The sequence below is a fragment of the Podarcis vaucheri genome, assembly GCF_965113315.1.
Source record: "Podarcis vaucheri genome assembly, chromosome: 5".
Lineage (NCBI taxonomy): Eukaryota > Metazoa > Chordata > Lepidosauria > Squamata > Lacertidae > Podarcis > Podarcis vaucheri.
The window spans coordinates 529,222-539,882 of NC_138763.1; the positions used below are offsets into that span (position 1 = coordinate 529,222).

At 60.5% G+C, this 10,661-nt stretch overlaps 1 protein-coding gene across 8 annotated transcripts; it reads left to right on the forward strand.

Moving 5' to 3' along the window:
- Nucleotides 1–800: 800 nt before the first annotated feature.
- On the forward strand, nt 801–9,852 carry LOC309532818 (very long-chain specific acyl-CoA dehydrogenase, mitochondrial-like). Of its 8 annotated transcripts, XM_082223490.1 has the most exons (21): nt 801–872; nt 1,378–1,456; nt 1,866–1,929; nt 2,236–2,308; nt 2,412–2,476; nt 2,904–3,095; nt 3,378–3,522; nt 3,772–3,901; nt 3,987–4,112; nt 4,308–4,506; nt 4,603–4,707; nt 4,816–4,902; nt 5,414–5,476; nt 5,597–5,698; nt 6,597–6,694; nt 7,120–7,192; nt 7,316–7,447; nt 8,329–8,401; nt 8,780–8,852; nt 8,995–9,070; nt 9,648–9,852. In XM_082223490.1, exons 2-21 carry the CDS (start codon nt 1,386–1,388, stop codon nt 9,783–9,785), a joined length of 2,085 nt encoding a protein of 694 aa, XP_082079616.1. In that variant the 5' UTR covers nt 801–872; nt 1,378–1,385; the 3' UTR covers nt 9,786–9,852. The 8 variants fall into 8 exon arrangements, with proteins under 8 accessions (XP_082079616.1, XP_082079617.1, XP_082079615.1 ...); XM_082223491.1 differs by lacking the exon at nt 801–872 and having other exon boundaries at nt 1,255–1,456; nt 5,600–5,698; XM_082223489.1 differs by lacking the exon at nt 801–872 and having other exon boundaries at nt 1,258–1,456.
- The last annotated feature ends 809 nt before the right edge of the window (nt 9,853–10,661 follow it).

Here is a 10,661-nt window from a genome sequence, read left to right on the forward strand (position 1 = left end):
CAACAAGTCAAAATAACCAAGACATCTTCAGCATTTGGAGATTATCACTATTAAAGTCATATTGAAGTCACCCAGCCCTACTAAGAAAGCCTCTGAGCATGTGCAAAGCACGCCCCACCCCACCGTAAGTGGAAGCAGCCCTTGATAACCGAGGGAAAGAGCATGTATACCGTGTCTAGGTGGGGGGTGCATCTGTGGCCGGGGGCAAGAGAGGGGCTTTCTCAAAGGCTCCGTTGAGATTGTGGCAGAGACCCAAGTCAACCTGGGAGCCTCCTGGTGGCAGGTCAGGGTGCCCTGACCATGACCCTCTGTGCCTCTGGGTGCAGCTCCTGGGACACTTCATGGAGGGACAGAATCACTGTGATTGTAGAGTTGGAAGGGACCCCCAAGGATCCTCAAGTCCACCCCCATGCTGGTTTGCAGGGAATGTTTCCTCTTAGGAATTGGCAGGCCCCAGTGCCAAAAGGGAGGGTGGGGCCTTAACAGGGCAAGAGGGCCTTCTCGGTGGTGGTGTCCGCCCTGTGGAACGCCCTCCCATCAGAAGTCAGGGAAATAAGCAGCTATCCTATTTTTAAAAGACATCTGAAGGCAGCCCTGTTCAGGGAAGCTTTTAATGTCTGGTGTTTTATTGTGCTTTTACTTCTGTTGGGAGCCACCCAGTGTGGCTGGGGAAACTTGGCCAGATGGGTGGGGTATAAATAATAAATATATTATTATTATTATTATTATTATTATTATTATTATTATTATTATTGAGATGACATCACAGAGCTCTGTGACATTGCCCTGGAAACGGTGGTGTCACACTTAAGGAGCACAGCATGGCTCCCCAGTTAGGGCTCCCCTCCTCCTGCTGCTGCTGCGTTTTGTAGGTAAGTTGGGCTCCTTGCCTCTTGCTCACCTTGCCTCTTCCTGGAGGGAACTTCTGTCCTCAGCTGCTCCCACCACAGCTAGACTGAGCGGCTCCCCGTGGGGAAGAGGCCAGGCCCCCCCAGGGGCGGGTGCTGGGTGGCAAGCATCAAGGCAGAGCCACTCCTCCCTCCATGCCCAGCCTAGCGGGTGCCAGAGACCAAGCCCAGCAAGGAAATAATAATCTCCCCCTTGCCTGGCAGGGGGTGAGAGGGGCTGCACAGAAGGGGGCAGGAGGGGGGGCCAGCCATATATGCGCCCCCCAAGGGGCACAGGAAACTACCAGTGCAGACCACTGGGTCCATCTAGCTCCATGCTGCCTTCCCTGACTGGCAGCAATGGCGCCCCAGGATTTTAGGCAGGGGACTTTCCCAGCCGCCCCTGGAGATGCTGCCGGGGACTGAGTACAGAACCTTCTGCGTACCACGCAGGCGCTCTGCGCCTCTGACCTCAGACCACCTCCCCAAGCAGAGAGGATGTTGCGCCTGATCCAGCGAGGGATGGGGCTCAGGTGGTGGAGACAGCTGTGGGCCAAATCCAGCCTCAGGTATGCCTGGCACAGCAGAAACAAAGGCCGGGGGGGTGGCAGAAGCCCCTCTAAGTCAGCGCAGGATGATGGAGGTGGAGGGGGCCTCTGGGCCATGTGCTGTGGGGGAGGGACCTGGCACAGGGGCTGCTGGTCTTGGCAGGGCACCCCAGAGTGCATTGTGGGATGACCAGCCTCACACAACCAGCAGGCTTGAGTCGGATGAATGCATGAAGGGGTTAATGCCATAGAGTCCGCTGTCACTCCCCCCACCTTGACAGGTGCCTCAGTCTACCTGAGAGGTTCAGTGGGTCCAGAGGTCTGAGCTGGCTGCTGCATCTCACTGGCTTCATGGGGTGCAGGGGCTGCCCACCACACAGGCTGGCAGGGGGGGGGGGTCCTCAGTGATTTCCTGCCCTTCCTCTTGCAGGCTGCTGCCTCCCTGCTATCTTGTGCCTGACCAGAAAGTGAGCTATTCCAGCCATGCCAACAAGGTGAGGGGGGGCTGTTGCCACTCAGCCCCCCTGCTTTGCGTTGCCCCCGCCCTGCGTGAGGCTGCCTGGGACTCCTTTTGGCTGCCCCCACCCTGAGAGAAGGCACGCTGGGCAGCAGGTGCTTTGAAGCGGGTTCAAGGCGGCCTTGCGGCTCAGGAGGGGACCACTGAGACGGGAAAGCATCCCCTCCACAAGGGGGATGGAGGGAGAGAGGAGGGGTCCTGCACCCGCTGGAAGCTGCCAGGGCATGAGCTCTGTTGTCCCCCTCAGCCCCCCCCCAACAGGAAGCATCGCCTTTTCTTTCAGGAATCAACATCCTTTGTCACAAACATATTCAACGGGCAACTGGCCCCTGAGAACGTCTTCCCCTTCCCTTCAGGTAGGAGCAGGAGCCCCCTCAGCCAGCGGGGGTCTCGGGGGTGGGGGGTGGGGTGAGGGGTTTGATCCTCCTGCTGACCCACCTGCCGCTCTGCCCCCTCCAGTTCTCTCCCCGGAGCAAGCGCAGTCCCTGCAGGCCATGGTGGATCCCTGCACCCGCTTCTTCGAGGTGAGTGAGGGTGAGGAGGCCGGCACTTTCCATTGTGCCAAATTAAGCCAGGGTGCCCTGGGCAGCTGTGCATAGCAAGATTGGGTGGGCATCTGAGAGGGCACATCTGGGCACTGGTCCACACAAGAACAAATCCTGCCCTGGAGGGAAGCGTATAAAGCTGGAAAAACATTGCTCAGACATGCAAAACCTGGCAAAAGTATCATTTCTCACCTTTTCAGATTTCATTTTTGAAATCCTTTAAAAAACAAAACCTAATTCTTCCGTCTTGGGTGTTGAGTAATTTGCCCCTTAGATCCCTGACTCCAAATGTATCCACAGCTGTTAACTTGGAAAGACCCTTCGGATCAGAAGACAACTCTCTCTTTTCCCCTAGAAGGAGGCCTCTTGCTTTAGGCCAAATCTTCCATGGAACTCCCTGCCACAGGAAAGTGGCCTTAGGGGAGGGTCTGCCTTTGCTTTGTTCTTTTCAAACGGTGGGCAGGAAGTGAACGACCCAGCTGCCAACGAGGAACTGGAGAGCATCCAGGAGGAGACCCTGGCCGGCCTCAAGGACATGGGCTGCTTTGGTCTCCAGGTGCCCGAGGAGCTGGGGGGCATCGGGCTCACCAACACGCAGGTGAGAGGGATTGGTGGGGGGGATCCAATGGGACTTTGGGGTGGAGGAGGCCTTTGATATAGCCAGGAGGGGGGTGAGGCAGAGAAGGGGCCAGAATTCCCCTGCGCACGCAGAGATGTGGGAACACGGGTGGGTGGTGGGGTGGGTGGGTGCGCACTGATGCTCCAGGTGTGATGGGCCAAGGGGAACTCATCTCTCTGGGGAGACCCCTCCTCCTCCATCTTTGAATCAATGGCTGCCTGCCCCACGTGATGCCAACCTCAGAGCAATTCACCCCCCCAGTATGCCCGCATGGTGGAGGTGGTCGGGATGCACGACCTCGGGGTGGGCATCGCCCTCGGTGCCCACCAGTCCATCGGCTTCAAGGGGATCCTGCTCTTTGGCACAAAAAGCCAGAAGGAGAAATACCTGCCCAAGTTGGCAACTGGTAAGACAACCCCCCCCTCCCTGAAACGAGACCTGCCGGGACGGCGAGGGCAGCAGCGCTGTCGGAAGCCCAAACCAGGCAGGGGGCGCGGGCGGGAGCCGCAGGGGTGAGAGGCCAGCCTAGCCGCCGCCCAGACGCCCGGGGACGGCGCGCCCAACCTCGGCGGGGCGCTGGCTGCCTCTGAGGGTCCCGGGAGCCCGCCGGCCGGGTCGCCCCGTCGAATGAGCGGCTCGTCTCTCCTTGCGCCAGGCGAGGTTCACGCCGCCTTCTGCCTGACGGAGCCGTCGAGCGGGTCCGACGCCGCCTCCATCCAGACGACGGCGGAGCTCAGTCCCTGCGAGCGCTATTACACCCTCAATGGGGGCAAGATCTGGATCAGGTGAGGGACAGATCCGGATCAGGACCCCCCCCCCGGGTGGCGCAGCGGGCTTCCCCGCGCACTCGCTGACTCCTCTGGGTTCCAGCAACGGCGGCACCGCCGAGATCTTCACGGTCTTCGCCAAGACGCGCGTCAAGGACGTGACGACGGGCGAGGAGAAGGACCAGATCTCGGCCTTCATCGTCGAGAGGGCCTTCAAGGGCGTCACCAGGTGAGCCCCGCGGGGCGAGAGGAGCACCGGGAGAGGCCGGGAACTTGGGAGGAGGGGCAGAGTGCGCTTCCCTCGCCCCTGGGTCGCCGCCACCGGCGCAGGAGCCTGAAGGGACGCGGCTGGTTGCGCCGTCGGCTGCGCGGGGACCGGGCTGGAGCCTGCGCCTGCGAGTCCTGAGCCCCGCTCTCCCTCTAGCGGCCCCCCGGAGCAGAAGATGGGCATCAAGTGCTCCAACACGGCCGAGGTCCACTTCGAGGGCGTGCGGGTGCCGGCGGAGAACCTGCTGGGCGGCCGGGGGCGCGGCTTCCAGGTGGCCATGCACATCCTCAACAACGGCCGCTTCGGGATGGCCTCGGCGCTGGCCGGCACCATGCGCGGCGTCCTCCGCAAGGCGGTGAGCGGGGCTGCCGTCGGGGGGCCGGAGCGAGGGAGGGAGGGAGCCGCCGCGCCCGCGCTGAGGCCCCGGCCCTGACCCCCCCCCCGCCCGCAGGTGGAGCACGCGGCCAACCGGCGCCAGTTCGGGAGCGCCCTGAGCCGCTTTGGCACCATCCAGGAGAAGCTGGCGCGCATGGCGATGCTGCTCTACGTGACCGAGGTGAGGGGACGGGGGGCGGGAAGGCCCTGGGGGGCGGGAAGAGGCGGCTGCGCCTTGGAGGGATTCCACTGCCGGGTGCCCAGCGGTGCCTCTGCCCGCCCCTTCCAGGCCATGGCTTACGTGCTGAGTGCCAACATGGACATGAAGGTGCCCGACTACCGCCTGGAGGCCGCCATCAGCAAGATCTTCGCCTCGGTGAGTGGATGGCGTGGGTCCACTGGTGGAGGAATGGGAGTGCAGAGGGAGAGGACCACCCCGGCACCTCTATTCCAGTAGGGTGGCATCATGGTTCCCCCCCCCCGGGATGCGCACCACGCCCCCGCCTGCTCTCCACCCTGTAGCGGAGCATGTAGCTTCGCCACTGGGTGGGTTGGTGGGGGGCCTGTCTCTCCAAGGAAGCCAGGCCTGCTCTCCCAAATCTCCATCCCTCAGCCCCCCCTCTCTGCTAGGCAGAAACTGACTGGCCTCGCAGGGGGGTGGGGCACGAGTTGGGGGGGCTGGGGGGCACCCTCTTGAGTGCTTGAGGAGGCACTCCTTGACTCTGAATTCCTGACTTGCCCCTCCCTGGCCTGTTAGAAGTGCTGCATCCTCCTGACCCGTTCCCTGCTGGCCTCCTGCTTCCGGCCCCAGAGGAGGCACCTGTCTGGCCAGCAAGGCCTTTGGGGTGGTGGCCCCAGATCAGCTGAGGCTGCCCTTCCATCCACAGGAAGCAGCCTGGACAGTGACCGATGAAGCCATCCAGATCCTGGGTGGGATGGGCTACATGAAGGTCAGTGCTCCTGCCTGGGTGGCAGAGGGCGGGGTGGGGGGCTTGCAGGGGCGGCTCCTTTGGGCCCCAACCGGGCAAGAGTCTCAGGCCAGTGGAGGTGACCTTGCTTCCTTTGGCCAGGAGACGGGAGTGGAGAAAGTCCTGCGAGACGTGAGGATCTTCCGCATCTTTGAGGGCACCAATGACATCCTCCGCCTGTTTGTGGCGCTGGGGGGCATGAAGGTGAGCCCCCACCCCAGCCTTTGACCAGGGCTGCCCTGCCTTATGGCCCACCTGCCTTGACACCTCGTTGGCCTTCTCAGAATTCACTCACCTTCTCCTTGGCTGCCACAAGCATCAATCAAAGCCCTCAGGACCCACCACTAGATGGCACTTGGAGCACAATAAGCTGCCTTCCTGGGGTCCATCTAGTTTAGCACTTCCTACACTGACTGGCAGCAGCAGCTCCCCAGGATTTGAGGCAGGTGTTAACGGAGAAATCTGAGGGCTCCCTTGGACAAAAAACAAGGACACCAGCCAGGAATACCAGAGCAAAACAACAGGGGACACTCCCAACCATACCTGGAAATGCTGCCATGGCGGATGGAACCCAGGATTTTCTGAGTGCAAAGAGGGTGCTCTGCCCCCTGAGCCATGGTCTTCTGCCTGACTGCTGCTGGTGGCTCCCACCCTGTGGAGACTGGGGGAAAGCACTCAGAGGCCCCCCAGGAGTGAACCAGGAGCCCCGGCAGATGTCCTGGACAGTTGTCCTTTTGCCAGCACCATATTCACTCCAACCCCATGAGGTCGGCCGCCATTAGTTTTGTTTTCTAGCGGAGGCTGAGAAGCCCAAAGGAGTTCGTGGCAGAGCTTTCTCCCTGAGCCAGGTCAGAATCTCTCTGGCAGCCCTCCCTTGCTGGGCTGCCCCTTCTTCCATGGCTTGTCCCTGGGTCCTTTGTGGGCAGGAACCTTAGAGGAAGTTCCCCAGTTCATGGGCTGGAGCTGCCCTCTGCTCTGCTCCAGGTTGACCCAAGACTCTGGGGGAAACCGGAGGGGTGGGGGTGCCCCCCTCCCACCCCTTTTGCAGAAACAGCCTTGGGGCTGGACCTCCTTTGAGCAGGGCGACTCTCTCTGCCCATAGCATGCTGGAGAGGAGCTGCAGCGCCTGCAGAAGTCCCTCTCCAATCCGGTGGGGAAGGTGGAAGCCCTCTGCAAGGAGATTGTCATGAGAGCCAAGCGGTGAGGAGCATGTCTGGGGCTGTTGGGGGGCTGTGAGCCCCTATGTCCAGCTTGGGGGCAGAAGCAGGTGCGTGGGGTGTTCCTCTGGTCTGAGGGGGAGTGGGTGGAACTGTGGTCTAAACCACTGAGCCTCTTGGGCTTGCCGATTGGAAGGTTGGTGGTTTGAATCTGCACGACAGGCTGAGCGCCTGTTTCTCTGTTCCAGCTCCTGCCACCCTAGCAGTTCGAAAGCATGAAGTGCAAGTAGACTGGAGCTTTTACCGTTTTTTACCCTCTGGTCTGATCCAGCAGCCAGGAGTGACAGCCCACAGACCCCCTGGTTTGCTCTCCATCAACCTTCTGATTTCTATCTTGAATGTCCAACTGACAGTTCTGTTCCTCTTCCAAGTTCTGCACATCTCCTTTCCTTTCTCCTTCCACTGCAGGAAAGTTGGGCTTCCCAGTGGCCTCTCTCTGCAGGGCGATGTTCACCCAGGCCTGGAGGACTGTGCGACTCTGGTGAGACATCATGGTGGGATAAAAAGGAGTTTGGAGCACAGCTGTGATTGGTTCCATGTGTTGGCAAGGAAGCAAACCTTGGAGATGTACAGAGCTATGTACACAAATAATCTTTGTGTGCAGACACTTGTTACATTACCAGCAAAAACTGGTCCCCTCCAAAGCACCAGGTCCCCCTTTGCGCCTATCCTGAGATGCTGTTGCAACTTTAGCTCCTCTTTCCATTGTGCCAGTGAAGAGGACACCCCAAGTCGGGTAAGCTTTTTGGCTCAATGGCCCACAGGATCTGGATCAGCCTCAAGGGCCAGATTTGACATGTGCTTAAAGCCCTTTGCAAAAGCACTCTTTGGAGCAGCTTTGGGCACTTTCTCTAAGTGGACAGTATGTGGTGGTGATGGTGGGGGTCTGTGTGGCAGATAGCAGAACAAAGCCAGTAAGATACAGGCTGCTCTTCCTGCTTCTGCTGCCCCTGCTTCAGAGCTGCTTCAGAGAGTGCTTTTGCAAAGGGTTTTAACTCCTGCCTATCAGCTGATGAGCAGAAATTGAATCCTGTTGCCTTGGCTGCGTGATCCACTTCCCTGTCCTCCCATCAGCTGACATTCCCGGTGACATCAGCTGATGGGCAGGTAGGCCTGGCTTGAGAGAAATGTGGGTCAAATGAGACCCCTTGGCAGGATGAAGTGGGCCCGTGGATTGAAGGTTCCCCACCCCTGCCCTACGTGGGTGTCTGCATGGGGTGTTCTTCCAGAGCAGGGTGCCAGAGCCCCCTCCACACCTGTCCCCAGGGGGTGCCTGGAAGGGCAAGCTCCTCTCACTCCAGGGGGTCCTGAAGTGCTGGCTGCCTGAGAGGTGGATGTTGTCACCCAGGGATAGGGTGGGGGGCTGAGGCTCCTGACCCACAGGAGCATCACTTTCCAGCTGGTTCTTCAGCCTGGTCTTTCTGAGATGCCATCTCTGCGTCTGTAGGTACTGTAAATATGCAAAGAGCAGCTGATGGAGAAACAGGGTGTGGGAGGGGCCTGTAAAGGAAGAGCTGCTGGCCCCCATCAGGACTATTTTCAGCCTGGGGGGCGGAGGGGTGTGGGCATGTGTGGACATGCCAGGCTAGCCCTGCCCTTTGCCCTTCCTCCGTCCAGGTCACCAAGGCCATTGATCTGTTTGGTGAAGCGGTTGAGAGTCTGCTGCTGAAATACGGAGCTGCAGTGGCAGGTACCCCCCTGCCCCCCAACAAAAGGCAGGCCCTGCTTTGGACCTCGAGTCCCTCCCTGGATCAGGAGCCATGGGGAGCAGGGCCTGACCAGGCAGGGGAGAGACCTGAGCCTGGCTTTCTGAGGTGGGGCGTGGAGGCCTCTTGTCAAAGGTGGGGGACCAGCCAGGCCCCACAACCTCCTGTGGGTGTTCTTGGGAAGGGCTGTTGGGGGGCCACACAGTGGGGCAGGTCCATGGGTCGGGGCGGGGGATAATCCAAGTCTGCCTGCAAAAGCAAACTCACCTCCTTAGCAATTTCTGGAGTGAGAAGCAGAGGCCAGGCCAGCTGCCCCAAATCTTGCCTGACGCCCCCTCTCCCCCCCCCAATTCCTCCGTCAGACCAGCAGTTCCACCTGAAGCGCGTGGCGGACTCTGCCATCGACATCTACGCCATGGCTGTGGCTCTCTCCAGGTAGGGAGTCTGCCTTTGCAGGGCAAGAGCAAAGGGGCCCACGGCTTGCCCCCAGTCTCTGTCCCCTGGGGGGCCTGTGTCGGGCTCTGGGCTCCCCTCCTGTGGGCTCTGGCCTTCCCTCGCTCCCTCTTTCTTCTTGCAGGGCCAGCCGCTCTCTTTTGCTGAAGCAGCCGGCAGCGCAGCACGAGGAGCTCCTGTGCCGGACGTGGTGCCATGAGGCAAGGGGTGGGGTGGGAGGAGGACCCCCGCAGCCCCTTCCTCGGCCTGGGCTCAGCCCCTCACTCCCCTTGGCTCTGCCTTGGCCCCACGGAGGCTTCTCAGACCCAGACTTCCTCCCCCTGGCTGCCCCTCCCCCAGCCCCCGTTTCCTGCCAGGTGATCCATTCCTCCTCCTCCTCCTCCTCCCAGTCCTGGGGCAGGAGTTGAGCCTTGCAGGATGTAACCAGGTGTGAAATGCTTCTCTCCTCAATTAGCCATAATTGCAGGGAGTTATTTGGGCCTCTCGCCAGAGCACCTGGCTGTGCCTCTTTGAAGCTTCCGCCGGCCTGGAGGAAGCCTCACTGCTGATGGGTCTCCCCCGGGGCCAAGGACAAGGTGGCTCACAGGGTGCCAGCCCCGCGCCAGCTCTTGCCCAGGCAGGGCAGCTGTGCCCTGGAAGGACCCGGAGCTTCCCTCCCTCGCCAGCCTTTCCCTGTGGGCCTGGCAGTGCCCTGGGTGCCTGTGGCTGCTGCCCTGTGTCGGGTGGCCGTGACCGGTCTCCCGCGTTGGTGGGTGACGCTCCTCCTGTGTCCCGCAGGCCTTCCAGCGCATCCGCCAGGCTCTGCGGGAAGCCAATTCACTGGCCTGGGAGGAGTCCTTTGCCGGCATGAAGCTGATCTCCGATGCCCTGGTGAAGAATGGAGACGTTGTGGCTGCTCACCCGCTCGGCTTCTGAGCTCCCGGGGGGCTTTCAGTCAGGGACTGGAAGGAGCTTGGCATCTATTAAAGCTGATTTAAAGCCAGCTGCCTCCGTTTCCCTGGTGGTCTGCCCTGGTCTGGCACAGGCAGCTTCTGGTGCACCTAGCTCTGGGGTCTGGCTGGCTCCCGAGGGCTCTTCTCCGCTTTGGACAAGCACTCCTGATGGCCACCCTCCTGGGATGCTTCAGTTGAAATCCCTACATTGCCGGGGGTTGGGCTAGATGACCCTCGGGGTCCCTTCAAACGCTACAGTTCTAGGATTCTAAGACGGCCATTCAGCCTCTGCTTAAAGCCTCCAACGAAGGGCAGCCCAGAACTTTAACTCTGGAGCGTTCTCCGCAGGGCAGCCTCACTGGCCCATCTTGTTTCAGTCGGCCTTTCTGGCGTTTATTGGCTGCGTCCGTTTTCATGCATCTACTGTAAATCTTCTTTGCTGCCCTGAGAAGTGATGGAGACCCCTCTTGCCTCCCCCAGTTCCTTGCTCTAGGGCAGGGGATGACTTCTGGGAAGTCGAGTGAGGCTGCACAGCGATCTTATTCTAGGGCTGCCATATTCTGGGGATCAAAAACTCAACCCCCCCACAACTCCCTCGCTCGCCCCCTCCTGCTGCTGCCCCCTTCTTCCCTCCCCTCTCTTCCCTTTGCTGTCTTTGGCCTCCTGCTCACGATGGGAGGCTGAGCGACCCTGAGAAGGTCAGGCAGGGCCAGGCGACTGGGGAGACTGGCAAGGGGCCTGGCATGGCCCCCGCCAGGCTGCTCCAGGCCACTCGATGCCTGCTCCCTGTTCTGGGACACAGCGCATTAAAAAATAGTGAAAGAAGCAAAAAGAAAAAAGAAAACCCCCCAAAACCTGG